At 38.9% G+C, this 16,786-nt stretch overlaps 1 protein-coding gene across 2 annotated transcripts in view; it reads right to left on the bottom strand.

Moving 5' to 3' along the window:
- The window catches only part of gnao1a (guanine nucleotide binding protein (G protein), alpha activating activity polypeptide O, a), an 84,396-nt gene extending 69,018 nt beyond the window's left edge, over positions 1-15,378 (bottom strand). For both annotated transcript variants that reach the window (XM_079622003.1, XM_079622004.1), the window contains exons 1-2: positions 14,561-15,378; positions 14,380-14,422 (exon numbers count right to left, since the gene is read on the bottom strand). In XM_079622003.1, the coding sequence (XP_079478129.1) occupies positions 14,380-14,422; positions 14,561-14,678 (161 nt within the window). In that variant the 5' untranslated portion in view covers positions 14,679-15,378. The remainder of the gene's footprint in view (positions 1-14,379; positions 14,423-14,560) is intronic.
- Between the last annotated feature and the right edge of the window lie 1,408 nt (positions 15,379-16,786).

Below are 16,786 nucleotides of genomic sequence, written 5' to 3'. Positions count from 1 at the left end.
GGCTTTGACCCCCCTTTTCAAATAATATTATATGCATTTCTTTGATGGATAATGGCATTGTCTGGCCTGAAAGCGAAAGCCAATGAATTATCACATCAGTGCTCGGCTGGTCTTAGTAAATGGTGTTAGTGTGGCATGAGAAAAGCCAGACAGACTGGCAAAGCCTGGCATTATGCAGACCCAGAAATCACACTGGTTTATTAGACTGGTGCCAGAGAGAGGTGTGATGAAGCATGTGTTTGGGGTTGATATTTTTGACCACTTGTATGCACGCACACACACACACACACACACACACACAAAATGACCTAAAGGCTGTTACCTGTCTATCATTAGCTCAGCATTGCACTTAGTTCAACCAAAACCACTACTGTGAAGTATACATTTCTTATACATTTAAATCACAATGAATAACACAAAAAAGCTAAAAATTAAATAAAAATCAAATAGCATTTATAACACACAAAATAAAATTAAAATAAAATCCTGAAAATGACTCCTCTATCATTTACTGTTCGATTATTTGAACAAACACCTGTGCTACTGCTCTTTTTCTGATAGATTTTCAGGAATCAGATGAAACGGATTTAAATTAGTTACAATAAAATTTATAGGATATAATATATATATAATACATTATACATTTCCATTATGAGCAATTAACAGCTGGTGCTAGCAAACCAATAAAAACCAGTGAGATTGTATGGCCATTCCAAAAGTCTGTCACTCATTCACTTTTCTCAGATGACCACTGAATAATTCAAGTGATAAAAATAACAAATGTTTAGGGTCTTTTGAAAGTCGCAATATAAATATGGACATCGGTGTTTGATTCCCGCGGGAGGATGGAAACATTGATCTGTTTCAAATGTGAGACACTGAAAGTAGACTCGCACTCAGAGGGCTCCTATTCCAGTCGACCTGGCAAAGACCAAGGGCCTGACACACACACACACACACGTTGGGTATTCATGTTCTATGGGGACATAGACAATGTTTGTTATACTGTACAAACTGTTTATTGTGACCTAACACTAAACCTTAGGTTTTATAAACCTTAAAAAAAACTAAAGCATTTTGACATTTTCAAAAGACATCCCTTAGTATGAATTATAAGTTGTTTTCCTCATGGGGTCAAAAAAAAAGTCCCCACAAGGACAAGGATTTCGGAAATTGCCATCTTTGTTGGGACATTTTGTCCCCATAACGTGGGGTAGACCTGAACCACACACACACGGTTTTAGGCCTTGTTTACACCTGGTATTAAGATGGACTACGGTCGATCGGATCACAAGTGGACGACCCTAAATACAGGTGTAAACATGGTCTAAAACATTTTGAGCGTGTCTAGTTTTGACCACTTCCAGAGGTAGTTGATAACGCATTTGATCGGTTTGAGTTCGTAGTGTAGACACGCATGTGGTCGAATGCTTTCGCACAGCCACAAAAGACCGCCTTTCCTCGCCTAATGACTTCATGCGTAAACGTTATGGGAAACGCGCTAGCCAGACGGGATGTAAACGTTGTTTAGTTTGAAGAAGAAAAACATAGCAAGCACAATGTTCTCTTAGCATTCCCGATTGAACACGCACTCACTTCATTCGGCGTGATCTTGCAGCTATAAACAATCTGATATGGAGTTCACATACAAAATTGTTGCAATCCGCCCTGAAACTGAGAGACACAAGCAAATGGGGCAACATGGGGTTTTTGCACCAACATGACAATGCAGTCACGTCACTGGATTTCGCGGCAAATCCGACCCGGAGCCTTCACAGAGGTATAGCAAAACCCGACAAAAGGATAATTTTATTGTGAGATTACAACCCCTTCACACACAGGCAATAAAAAATGGATTCATTTTAGAAGAAAAACTACACATAGCACCTTTAAAGGGTCGACTCAACACATACATAAAAGCAAGTTTTATGAAAGCCTTAATGCAAGCGAAGAACAGTATTTGTTATTGTCTAAACAGTGAGCTAATATCATAATACAAGCCAAGCCATATACATTACGGTAGAAAGTTCTGCCTATTGTCTAATGAGCAGCAAAAACCACCAGAGAACCTCACAAACATTCCCACACAGGCATAAGAGCCCTGTCAAAATAAGTTCTAACAGCTTCGGGGATCAAGTTTTAGGACCCACATGAAAAAGAGGATAATGAAGAGTTGTTACAAGAAGAGAGAAGATGAGGGAGATTCTTGGAGAGTTTGTGTGAGGTTAACAGTCATTTTCATCTTCTCCTCTCCACTGATAAGGGCTGATCTCTGAAAGCTAGCATGTGGGCGGAGGACAGACATCATTACAGCAACCTTTCCTTCAGATGAACTGATTATAGAACAGCTCATTAAAGAAGAGAGAGAACAGAGCATCTCAGATTGGAAAACTTATGGCATTCATGCATGAAGACTTATTTCCCACATCTCGTGGCTGTCTGTAAGGTGTCCTGAGAGGTGGAGGAACTGGCCAGCACGAGCTCCTGCTGAGGTTATTACATAATCACGCCAACTGCGCTCTGTGACCTGTAACTCGGCTTGAGTACACTCAATCTTATTCGCACAAAGGGACAAATCATCACGGCATTCATCTACGTGAAGAGCATGTGCAGTACTACGGATAGCTGAGTGATTTAAAGGATTAATTCGAAATTTTCTTGTCATTTTAAACCTGTATAACTTTTACTTCATGTTGTTCCAACCCCATATGAATTTCTTACTTCCATACAACACACCAAAAAAATGGTTTAGAAGAATTTCCAAGTTCCCCTTTTCCATATAATGGGAGGAAATGGGGACTGGGACTGTCAAGCTTTAAAAAGAAAAAGAAAAGAACAGTCCACATAACTTTTGCACTATATTTAAATACTTCGGAAGCCATTTAATAGCTTCTCTGTGAGAAACAGACCTTAATGTTTGTTGAGTGTTTGTTTAGTTTTTAGTTAAATCAAAACTAAAATGTTTAAAAATCATTTTCAGTTAAAAAAAAATCAGAAACAAGCGAAAAAATAAAATGAAAATATAAATAGCAATAAATAAGTGTAGAGTAAGTAGAAGTAGGCTACTAAAATTACTAAAACTGAAGAAAAAATTAAACTACGTAGAAATATTTTTTTCAAAGACTAATAATAAATGACTAAAGCACTTTTAAATCATTAAAATTATGTTAAATTTTAACTATAAACTAAACTAAAATGAAAACAAATGTAAATAATACAAACATTACACTGAAAGTGAAGAAATTTCATCCAGTTTCACTGAATGAAAAAGAGCAGCATGAGCATTCTGCTGTGTAATTTCTATATCATGAAAGAAAGTAATGAGTCTGGAATGACAATACTTTTGGTAAACTAATACTTTAAGGTAAATGTTTTTGGCTGTCCTAATGAATCTAGAATGGTCGAGTGATGCCACAAAAAGTCAGATGAATGAAGTACACATACATTGTGATTGACAGGACTAAACAAACATGCTCCTCCTGACCTTTGGTTTGGATGGAACTCCATTTATCAGATCAGAGAGGTTAAGAGAAGACGATCTATAGAGCAACTCACCGATCTGAATCTCTACAAGGTTTTATTTTAAAGTAGTGAGGTGGAATGTGGATCTCAAGAGTGCACAACGGTAGCCAAAATAGAAATACAAAAACTCTCACACACACGCGCACGCGCACGCGCGCACACACACACAACCTCTTGCTCCTACCTCCCAAAGCTGGCTCATGTCATCTGTAAGAGAATCCTTTGTCCTGATGGTGTTTTTGAGTGCTGTTTCTGTCCTCACCCTCCGGACATGGCCACTTATCCCACTAAACACCGGGAGGGACATCTATTTATAACAATAATAATCAAGGCTTCGCTTTCTCAATCACACAGAGAGTTCGCAGGTCAACCCTTCCCTGTTAAAGCCTAAAGGCTGATTTATACTTCTGCGTCGGACCTACGCCGGAGCCTCTACGCTATAGACTACGCATTGGTTTTCATTTATTATTTTGCGTCGTTGACGTTCAATTACGCATGCAGAGGGAGCGTGTGAAACCCGAGGGAGGGGCTCTAGCAGACCAATCACAGCGCTTGCATCCGCGTAGAATTGACGCGTTGTTACATTTTTGGAGAGGTGCACGCCAGGGTACGCGCGCTATACACAGCCTACGACGTAGCTACGGCGTGAGTTCGACACAGAAGTATAAATTGGGCTTAACATCTGCCCGACATGTAGGCTGGCCATCCCTTCTGCTGTGCGCAGATGTATGCGAGTCATGTTCTATTGGATCAATTCACAGAAATGCTTGTCAGAGAAAAGGGAAACTACAGGGCGTAATTACAATTATGAAACAACAAGTCGAGTATGATGGGTCTATATATCCATCCCACTTTCTCTTCCTTCCCTATCATCTCATTTTCTCTTTCCGCCTTTCTCGCAGAGTTATGTCAAAAGCAAGCTTTAAGAATAATGAAAAAGGGGTATGTATTTGAAAAGCAATTACACAAGGCTCAGTGTGTGTGTGTGTGTGTGTGTGTGTGTGTGTGTGTGTGTGTGTGTGTGTGTGTGTGTGTGTGTGTGTGTGTGTGTGTGTGTGTGTGTCTGTGTGTGTCTGTGTGTGTCTGTGTGTGTCTGTGTGATTTTTGTGTTGCACAGCGAGTTGTTGCCATTCTATATGATTTGATGGATTAGCCTGAAAATGTGTCACTTTATACCTACATGATGTGACATTTAGCCTAATATTACTTTTTCCACACCCACTCAGCCTTGGTTATATAAGCAGAAATGAAAAAGTAATTTCGTAAGTGGAGAAATTTACATTAACATTTTGATGTAAGCTTTTGAATTCGACGCACTGATGAATCATACCAGTCATTTATTAAGAAAGTAAACTGGGTCAATTTTAATTTCATGTTGCTTAAAAGCAGGACGATGTTAATACTATCAGACTAGCAGATTACTACGAACTGGTTGTGAATACATAATATTACTCACACCCAGATATGTTTAGCCATCGTCCTGTACGCTCCCCACGGCCAACCCCCTGATTCACTCCCACTTTTCTTCTGATTCACGGTTCGCAGTAACTCCCCCTTATCTACTCTGGGTCATTTGTCATCCTCTAATTATGGCAGCCATTGTCATCTCCATGGCAACAGAGTGAAGAAAAGAGGGAGGGAATGCATACGGGTAAATGAAACGAGGTAGCACATTCTTAACATTCGCCAGAGGAACATGCACGCAGCTGAAAGCACCGACCGTTACTTATGGACTACAATTTTACAAATTTTTTCACTGTAAGAGTTAAACCATCAGCTGTTCCTGACAAATGATGTTACGTGCGATTACCGTAAACCATGGGGCAACATCTGTACTTTTCAGTCAGTAAAAAGGAAGCGAACACTGCAAAAGAAGAAATGCTCCACTCGGTGTGTGAACAAAAGGCTACAGGCGGAGTCCCTACTGAATCTACAATTATACCTTAATTAAAAGTTGCTTGTGTAATACCCAAGCTCCTTTTGTGTGTGTGTGTGTGTGTGTGTGTGTGTGTGTGTGTGTGTGTGTGTGTGTGTGTGTGTGTGTGTGTGTGTGTGTGTGTGTGTGTGTGTGTGTGTGTGTGTGTGTGTGTGTGTGTGTGTGTGTGTGTGTGTGTGTGTGTGTGTGTCGGCTCCCCAGGGCTGAAGGTTGCTGGAAACCACCAACAGACAGACCAATTTATACCTATTTGCAGTCACCAGGTAAAGGTTACAATGATACACATGGCAAAACACAGTCACAGCAAGATGCAATTAACACTCTTCACTCACATCACCCCACAACACACTTTTCATAAGTGTCCCACTAATGCTTGCAAATAAGAAAATTATTTGCACACAGCTAGGTGTGAGAGATAGAAGCATGTGACATTCTCACATTTAAAGGGACAGTTCACTTGAAATTTTTTAATTCTGTTACCCACCCTCATGTCATTCCAAACCTGTATGCCGTTATTTTTCTGTGGAATACAAACAAAACAATTAAAGAATCTTCACATAGATCTTCTCCATAAAGTATAAGTAATTTGCTCTTTTTCCCCTCACACAAAATCTCATCTGACAAAAAAAAAAATCGTATGGCATCTCAAGGTTTGGAATACATCACACAAGTTGTACAGACTTCTATGGTATTTGTATAGAACTTCACAGCTTGTGTATTTAGAATCATTGTATGGAAAAGGTATATAAATTATACAAGTAGTAAGATTTCTATTTCAAATAAATACTGTTCTTTTGAACTTGAAATCTATCAAGGTTTCTGCAAAAATATTAAGTTTCTTCAAAAAAATATTCAGCAGAACTGTTTTTAACATTGATAATAACAATAAAAAAGACTGTAGACTGTAATAGACAGTAATGTAATATGTAATAATATGTAATAAAGTAATGGCTGCTGAAAATATAGCTTTGCCATCACAGGAATAAATTACATATTAATATAAATGCTATTTATATAATGGAAGTACGGTATATAATATTTTGTTGCATCCCTTCTTATTTAGTATATTTTTAATGAACTCTTTTCCCACCATTGATGGAATATTCCGGCTTTCAGTGTTTTCACTGTTATACGGTAGGGCACTATATTACCCATCTCCTGAAAGAGTACTGGATCTCCAGATAAAAACACAGACAAAAAAGAAGCAGAAACAAGCGGTAAAAGCATTGTTTACGCACGTTGTCTTTGAAAAAAAAATCTCTCAGCTTTTTGTTTAAAATGTTGCTTTTAGTTACCCACATTCAAGTGTTAATGAAAAAAATAATGCATGAAGCTCGAAAAAAAACTTTTTTTGTTTGTCTGTTTGCTTTTAAATGCAAAGTTCTTTGTTTTGATATCTTGCATGTTCAGATATTCATACAACAAATTATTCTGGGGGCCATGAAAAGTAAAAAAGCTGGCTTGCAACTGTATTTATTTCTTTATTTTTAAACGCTGGTAGGGAAAGAGTTAAGGAATATGCCACAATCTGATCCAGATACACATTATGTAATTGGACCATAAGTGGAGTTCACATTGCACTGCCATGCTGTAAATCAGCTGACCTCAGATCAGATGAGCTGAACCACCCTGACTGCCTCCCCAATAAAGCTCTTTTGTGTTGGTGTTGAAGGGGCTGGCCTAGGACCTGCGTTATGGCCCAACACAAACACCTCACTAAGACAAAGGCCCTTTGTTTGATCACCAGCACATGGGTCATCCAGAACTCCCTACATGGCAAGTACATATGGACCCACCACAGAGAGGCCAAAAGAGATGGAGAGGGTGGAAATAAAGAACCGGTGGGAGAATAAGGGGTCACTGAGGGGTTCAGGGAAGCACTTGACATTCCAGCCCCACTGTTTCCCACTCTCCGGCCCAACTTCAGGCATCGTCTCGCTTTCACTGCCGTAAAGAGAAATCAGCTTGAGTGTGTGACCGAGTAGGAAAAATAGAGACACTTTTTTTTGCCTGAGCTGAACACTTCCTCTCTACCTGTGATTTTTACTCACAAGAAGTGAGAATAAAATTACTACGCAGTATCTTAAGTAGAAACATAAGCCAGGACGTAACAAAAACTGTGGTTTTATTCCCAAATATTGTGCAATTTTAGTTCTCAATACAGCATCCATACTCTCAAATATTCTCAAACCAAATTAGTAGTTAGTTACATTAAAGAATACAATAAATTTACCAGTTTACAATAAAAACCATGGTATAGAAGATCTGAATGTTGCATGTAGGTTTGATAACTTTGCATACTACCCAGTACCGTTCACAAATCAGATGCAAAATACATGCTGCCATGGCACAGTATAGAAACAAATATACTCTCATTTAAAATTTTCTCCACCTCATAAAGAATTGAGGTGTGCATTGTTCAGTCACATTGTGTCTGCGGGCCGAGCCAGAGGGGATCATGCCAGAGTATTACAGTCAAAGCTCTGGGAAATCAACACATGAGAACCGTTTGTTCTCCCTGTGCTCAGTCAACTCCAATCACATCAGCTGGACACATAAACCCCCCCTCTAATACAGAGGGACAGAGTGTCAGACAGACAGCCAAAAGATCACCGACAGAGAGAGAAGCAAAAATGGACTATCATTTGTACTGTTCATTTGTACAGCCAGTGTGTTTCATCAGAGCTCCTTCCCTTTTTATAGTGACTCAGAGCTTCCCCAAACACACAAACACACACACACATTATGGTTACAAGTGTGTGCACTCACAGCCCCACCCAAACCCACTGCACTTGATACATTAAAATATATACCGGTAATCTTCGTAAGAAGATTTCCCAATTGACAATCAGACGTAAATCAGTAGGTTAAATGGCCTGGCAATCCGCATACTGCACACTATTGCCGTTGCTAATAACAGGTTCAGCAGTACTGCAGTCACAAGCAAGGGTGCTTTGTGTCAATGCTAATTTCCTTTCTTTGCATTAAAATGGGTTTTACCCACCCCAACAGCCCTCTTCAACTTACATCTGCTATGAAGCTTTGAACAATACAAAATGTGCAGGGAGCTCGGTAAAGGTTCCGGTTAAACACAGTGAGGTCAGAGAACACACCTACTACACTTAAAAGGCTAAAAAAGGAAGCAAAATGCAGAATTTGTATGATTTTGAACCATATTTTACAAATATGTATTTAAGAAATACATTTCTGCACTTCATAATATGAAATCATATATTAAAGGGATCTAGCCTACCGATATTAAAATGATCTCCACTCACTAATTTTTTTATGGCTGATAACATAAATGATCATTATTTAAAAAATAAAATGAAAATATATATACCGGTATATATATATATATATATATTTTTTTTTTTTTTTTTTTTTAGATACTCAACAGATCTAAAACCGGATTAGATATGATACCGGACACTCTGCATACCGGTGCTATATTATATATATATATATATATATATATATATATATATATGGCACCGGTATACAGAGTGTCCAATCCATACTTGTAGGTATATATATCAACATGCCCAAGATTTAGTAAAATAAGGAAACTAATATTGTGCACATGAAACTAGGGAACGAATTAGTCAAACGTGCTGACGTACTAAGGCCACGATATACATTTTTTTTTTTACATAAAAGGTATTTTACTTTATAAAAAAAAAATAAAAAAATTGTAAGCTCTAGTATGTCGCAATTCAAATTTACAAAGCTGTAGAGTTGAAGTCTTTCTTCTAGGGGAAGTGAAACACACTAATTTCAGCTGTGCCACACTTACAGCAGAATCTTACAGAATTCTTCATCTAAACCTTCATCACTCAACACACGTCAACCTCTAGACACTAGAGACATAATGTTTCATGCTCTGCCACTCGAGTGCATGGCCACAGTTTAGCTTCATGGATGTACAGATGGAGTAAAACTGAACAGCTGGGTCCTCTGCTTCAACCCTTCAATTAGCCAGCTACAGGACAGCCCGGCATATTGCATGCTGCAGAGATCACTTTAGAAAAAACAAACATTTTTAATCCTATCCGGTCTATCCAGCAGCAGAAGTCCGCTTTTAAAGGATAATATGACGAGTGGCCTTGGATTACAGTTCACAGATTAGACAATAAACCACTTGATGATCAGATGGTAAAATACTCTAAATAAGGATTTCATTTTTACTACACGGCTAGTTGTCCAATAAAGTAGTAATCCAGTAAATGTTTATCTTATCTGACTTAGAATATTACAGCATCAGCGGTTTTTGGCAAATCCAACATAATTCACATAGAGTCTGTTATTGAGATTCCTTCTTGTCACCCATTATTAGATTCAGACTGCATTGTCATGTCCCATTCGCTTTCAGTTTCTCTCACTCTATGGACGACACTTGATTAGTATCAGGGCAGTTTGCAAGACTTTTGACTTGTATTTTCACTTCAAATTAACTCGCACCATCTCATTTGTCTGCAACACCAGCACGGTTCACTTATTCCCTTACTGCAAATTCACTTTATAGTCACTTCATAATAATATAGTTTGACAGTTTACTACACACCACCATTCAAAAGTTTGGGGACGGTAAGATTTGATGTTTTTGAACATATTTACCAGTTTAAAAAACAGTAAGACTGTGAAATATTATTAAATATTTGTTTTAAATTTTAATATATTTTAAAATGTCATTTTTTTCTGTGATGGCAATGCTACAATTGACAGCAATTGACTTATTTCGCCAAACTGCGCGCTGCACTTTCTCCCATTCATAAGTAATATTAGTGCCCCGTCTTTCTATATTTCAAATCTTTGGCGTTATTCAGTAGTCTTCAGTGTAACATGACCCTTCAGAAATCTTATGATTTGGTGTTCAAGAAAGATTTCCTATTATTATCTATGTTGAAAACAGTTTTGCTGATTAATATTTTTGTTAAATCTGTGATATATTTTAAGTATTCTTTAGATAATTCAAAAGAAGAGCATATATTTGAAATAAATTTGATTTATCATATTATAAAATGTTTTTTCTGTCACTTTTGATCAATTTGATCCATTCTAGTTATATATAAAAGTATTAATTTATTTCCCAAAAAAATATTTTTGATCCAAACTTTTAAATGGCAGTGCACAAAATTAGTATTAATATAAATATTCAACTATAGTCAGTCTATGTTTGACAGCCTTATAAACAAGAATTAGATCTGACGACATACATACTGCTTTAATATGCCACAATCGTGCGCACATCATACCATATAACTTTTCGTATATACATTTTATCTGTTTTCTGAAGGCTTTTGATCATCCATGCATGACACGCGTGGGTGAGGAAGTGACATGCACGATGATGACACACACAGTCTCCAGGGTCTATAAAACTGTTCTCCATCACCATATACTCCGATTTTTTTCTCTCCCCCGAACACACAAAATACATCTTCAATTGCTTATATTTCATTCCCATAGGACTAGGTGCCAGGAAGATGACCGCAGGAAACAGAGAAAAAGAGAGAGAGTGCCGTGTATGTGTGATGTGATCAGATACTGAGAGCAGCCGGCACACACTTAAACACTCCCCTCTCACACTGAACTAATAAAGCAGATGGAAGCACTGTTGCCTGCCTACAGGACTACACCATAATCACAGGGTTTACCAACATCTCCCCTCCTCATGCTGCGCCCTCTCTCTCTCACCATCTTTCACACATCACACAGTTCCCTGGTTTACTCTGACATGTTAAGTGCACACCTCCTTGTCTCATCCGCACTTTTCAAGCCATGCAATACACAGAATACTGTTTAACTAAAGGCTAGAAACCATCTAACACACAGTGGAAGTGTTCCGATTAGCTTGTTGCAATGTAAATGTTGTGATCTTATGCCTTGACAATAAGGCCAGACCAAAACCACTGATCTAGATTCAAAATATCTCTGATTTTATCGCATACACATAACATTTCCTGAAACATGTCATGACTTATATAGGCTTATATGCTTACTTAACCGTTATCTCCGGGGAAGCTTGAAGACATAATAAAATCACCTCTTCCAACTATATAGAGATCAGCTCTTTCACATTAGGGCAAAAACAATTATAGGCTATATCTTAAGAGACATATAAGAATGCCACTGGAATTTGAATTTGTTTGTTCTGGATTTTAATAACATATAACAGATTGTATAATTGCTTTTTATTGTACGCACTTCGCAATGCGACATAATTACAAGTACATTAAATGCAATACATTATATTAAAGCTGCAATATCCTAAAAAGCATTTCAAGTAAGTGACAGTGGCGGAACGTTTAACGGTCTAGTTAAGCTCAACAAAAGCCCTAGAAAAACAACTAATGCATGGCGTATTACAGAAAGAAGCCCAGAGCTGCATACTCCACTCCTTCAGGAGCAAAACAGTTTAACCAGCTCCATCATGAGACACTCTTATTACCCAATTAAGCACATAAGAGCAACAATGAATCCTTAGAGAGGAAAGATTCATCACTCTTTGGATGACTTAGAAATATGCCTGAGGCATTAGCTACAATGGCTTACAAGCACAGTGGTGAATACTGTCATTAATTTTTTCAGCTGACCAAGCAATTTGAAATTGAAAAATGATATCATTTTGGTTTCTCCAATTCCTCAAACTCAACTTGCAATGTATACTCCGTTGTTGATTTTCATCTTTCTCCCTTTTGGGAGAAATTGTACAGTCAGATTTATTAGAAATTCTCCATCTGAATAAAAAGATATAACACAAACACTATGCTAGACTATATTGAAAAATATAAAATCCTACATAATAGGAATTCACTGCGGGGACATTTTATCCACCCACAAATTTAAATATCTGGGGTATTTTCATTTGCATTTTTGCCATTGTCCCAAGCTAAGCATTGTATTTATGGAGTAAAACATTCACACACACCATATAATACAAATAAATCGAAGTAGGTGTGTGCACTGCATCTCTCCCTGAGCACAAGACGCACAAATCCATCCCCTGTTTTCCCTCTCGCCGCAGGTTCAAAGCTCTTAACGACGGAGAAAACCGAAACTAGCCGAAGAAAGCCGATCACAGAAAAAGACTCTGCTGGGCGCTGTCCACCACTGAAACCGCCTGAAATCCTCCGATGTACTATTTCACAACATTTCCGAGATAATCACGTGCATTTTCCATAACAATTGCTTTGCATCGCATTACAAGAACACCGTGATATAGGCTAATAACATAGCCAGACCAGATAGCAAATTCAATGGCATTTTTCAAAATTTCGATTCGACAAAGGCAGGGCTCGTGCACACATTTGAGAATGGATGCGTTTCTTCATCGAAAGCTTTGCACTGAGCAATAAACTGCGCTTGTAACAGCTCGACGTTAAAAATCTCCCTTGCATCACTTACATTACAACGTCTATTTATCAGTAAGCATACACAATTATGAATTCTATAACACACACCATGTCCAGATGGAGACAGAGACTATAAAAAATAGATTATTCCAAAACGAGTCAAATATAGGCTAATTACAGGAGCTGCATTTAAGATTCTATTCAAATGAGCATATGACATCCTAACCACAAGGTAGATGAACAGATCGTTTTCAGTGAGGCGTAAAGAGGACGTCAGTGCATAAAAATGGCCGTGAGGAAGTTGAGCTGGTTGGGTGTCAAACCTTCTTCCCTCAATATGAGCATCGACCCAACACAGACTACAAAAGCATGAAGGCCTGTTCATGTTGCACCAACGCCATGCACACACAGCCGACAGCATTATCTCCAGGCACCATTTGCCATATAAGCTCTGCCTTCTCCATTCTCAACAGAAGGCTCTTAACACCCTATTAACTACATAGTATAAACCGACTGATAGTGTGTGTGTGTGTGGGGGGGGGGGGTGGGGGGTATATATTTACTTTTACAAGAGCTAAATAAAATATGCAGAACCTTTTTTAATTGTTTTATTCCTGTTTTTTTACACAATAGGCTACTATAAACACTGGACTATAATAAAATACAATGCAACCTGCATTATGAATAATTAATAAGCTTATATTATATTATCATAAATAAATTTTAAGCCATTTACATAAATAACTAATGTGAATGTAATGGCTTCAAATTTATTTTAGAGCTACTAAGCTTAAAATGCTAAAGTCTTAATTGAAAATGAATGGTTGATATGTAAAAGCTTCCAAACAGTATTGTACTATTAAGGGGACGCCATTTATACCAAATAATGAAGAACCCAATACTGAAGAACCAACTAGTTAAGCAGAAAAGTGTGCATATGGTTAAAAATAATATGGGTCAAATCAGTACGGCTATCGGTCTCTACAGCAAATTATGCAATTATTTAGGTGAAAGAATATGAATCTATAAAATGATGCTGAAAATCTGAAGCACAACCATTTCATTCTCTGCAGAGTATACAGTAGCATAGCCTATATATATATAAATCCTATGAAAAGTTAATGCCTAACGTTATATTTGATTGATTTATGACGTTTGTCATATCAACAAATGCACAGGAAGACATCAGAGACATCCGTAAATGCCCACAGGATGAAGTGAAATCGGGGTGGAGTGTGTCAGTGGACGCCAATAGAGCATTAACTAGGAAACACGGTCCCCCAGTTGACTTTCAGCACCATTTTCGTGAACAGCACATCGACGGCGCCTCGTCTTCCCGAACCCACTAATATAGACTACATACTGCGGATCTGCTACACCAGATCATCATCATGTCACTGCTACAATGTATGTAACACGCTAGTGGAGAATGAACTCCTTGAAAATATGGCGGACCTAAGAATTCGCCATCAAGCAATAGAGGGTGTGTGTGTGTGGGTGGGTGGTTTCGTGTGTCTCACACAGCGCACACTGACTGATGGATGTCATTTAAAACATGCCACTTACTTCATCTGTTTCACGATGGTACTTTTCCCAGATTCCCCGGCCCCTGTGGAGAAGAGACAGACACAAGGGAATAAGATCGCCTGTCACAATGAAGAGATCCCATACATGTGCATTGATCATCGGATGAGACACTGCGATGTGTAGGATACAGCTAGATTTGAAGGGCTCCACTCCGCATTACCTAGCAGGAGCAATTTCACATCTTTAGCAGCAGTGACTCCGTCTTCTTTAAGGTTTTTCTCGATGGCTTTGCTCCTGTCCAGAGCCGCTCTTTCCTCTGCGCTCAGTGTACATCCCATGACTAGATGAACCTCGGCTCTTTTTATCTCCAAAATGGTCCGGGTGAGAAATATCCTCGGTGTTTCTTCCTTATTCCTCTCTATGGCTGTCCCTATCCCTCTCTCTCACACACACACTCTCTCTCTCTCGCTCTCTCTCTCCCTGTCGGCGACTAGCTAGAGCATTAAATCCCGCAAAAGACAACGTTGGGCTGGAACATAAGTCTCTGGCGCGCGCTCTCGGTCTGTGTAACGGTGTCGTGGTGCTCGGTCCTCGGGCTGGGAGGTCTCTACTGGGCGGCGGCGGCGACTGCTGCGAGCGCTGGCATCGTTAGCGTGCTCACAATGGAGGGTCAGTATGGAGAGAGAACGCGCTGGGCTCGACGCTTTCAGACAATCTCGCTGACGTCAGGAGCAGAGAAGGAGAGAGACAGAGCGGGCGCGCGCGCACGAGCGAGCATTCGAATCGGGCACCGCTAACTACAGCTAAATTTATAGCGTTATCTGCAGGCGGAATAAATGCGCTTCTCTTGGTATATTTCACGCGACGCGACCGCTGTTAAACGGTGTGTGAGAGCACGACTATGGGATCAGCGTTGTGTTTCTGTGGGGAGCGGATGATTTAAAGCCGATGAGCGGGCCCTGGCCACAGGAAGAATCACAGAAAGGTGTGGCCATAGCCTAGTGTTGACAACCTGTAACAGCAACGCCAGATGACTAGAAATCTGATGAGAATGGGAAATGATTATATTGACACGAAATTATCAAAATAATTGAACATTTCAAAAGGGTCTTAATCTTTTTAAAAGTAGCCTACTTTATTGGCAATGTTGTTTAACAAAGCCAGTGTGCACATTATACAATGACTTTCAGGAGAGTCATATAGTTACAATAAGTAAACTTTACATGTAGGTTGAAGGTTTTTTTTACACACACACACACACACACACACACACACACACACACACACACACACACACACACACACACACACACACACACACACACACACACACACACACACACACACATTTAAATTCTTTATTTGAATTAGAAGATGAACATATACCATGGCATAATCCAAATGTGGCATAAAGGTGTACAACAGCAGCCAATATCTCAGTCTATTATGCACATTAAGGGTAAAGGTGGCACCTACGCCTCCATATATAGAGGCTACCAATTACTGCTGATACAGAACAATATCTTGTCAGTTTTTGGCCTTGTTCTTATGTAGTCCACAAATCTGCAGGCCTCACACAACTTATGTACATGGCATAAACTACCAAAAATGAGGGCAATAACTTTACAGGAGTAGCCAAAGTTATAGAAAACATTGTACCATGGTTGATACTTCAACAGTTTTGAAGCATAGCAGTAATAGATTATGGTAAGGTTGACAGTGACACACACACACACACACTCCCTAGGCCTATACACTGTAGCCTATATATTAAATAATTGACATTTAGCTAAGTGATGCTAATTTACAATTTGCGTTGAACATAGGCCTACATAAATACGCATGTAGGCCTATGTATATGTATAGCCTATATGTAAGCATAAGCAATAAAGTAGGCCTACGAGAGGCTGTGTGCCAGAGCGGAGTGCCTGCAAATCAACTTGTTTTTATTTTTTATTCCAGACTCATGGTCCATTCAGATGGCTCAGACATGACATACAACATACATAAAAAAAAAAAAAAAACGGAATAACCATATACAAGAAAATAAAAACAGAATAAACGAATACAGCATTTCTAGACACTTATACCAGTGTTTCCATAATGATGATTGGTATCGTATGGCACTAAACCTAGGATTTACTAGTAACATAACAATGCTGTTCCGGGAGTCGTTCAAGGGACAAATGAATTTGTAAACGAGTCTCCTCAATAATGCCTGAAAGGTGCTGACCCCTACCTTACAAAACAAGTCACTAGCACTGCGCCCCTGGGTTTATTGAGCAGTATCCTCATACAGTCATTATAAGCAACCATGAGCTTCTGCATACTTGCCTTTTTAAACTTAATCCATAACGGAGCAGTATACAAAGGAGTGCAATATGCTTTAAACAGGCTAATTTTGACGTCATCCGTACACATGTGGAATTTTCTTAGCTGCATGTTA

This window comes from Phoxinus phoxinus (assembly GCF_949152265.1).
Source record: "Phoxinus phoxinus genome assembly, chromosome: 8".
NCBI classification, from domain to species: Eukaryota; Metazoa; Chordata; class Actinopteri; order Cypriniformes; family Leuciscidae; genus Phoxinus; species Phoxinus phoxinus.
The sequence above is the reverse complement of the archived record's forward strand: the minus strand, read 5'-3'. Positions and strand labels throughout refer to the sequence as shown.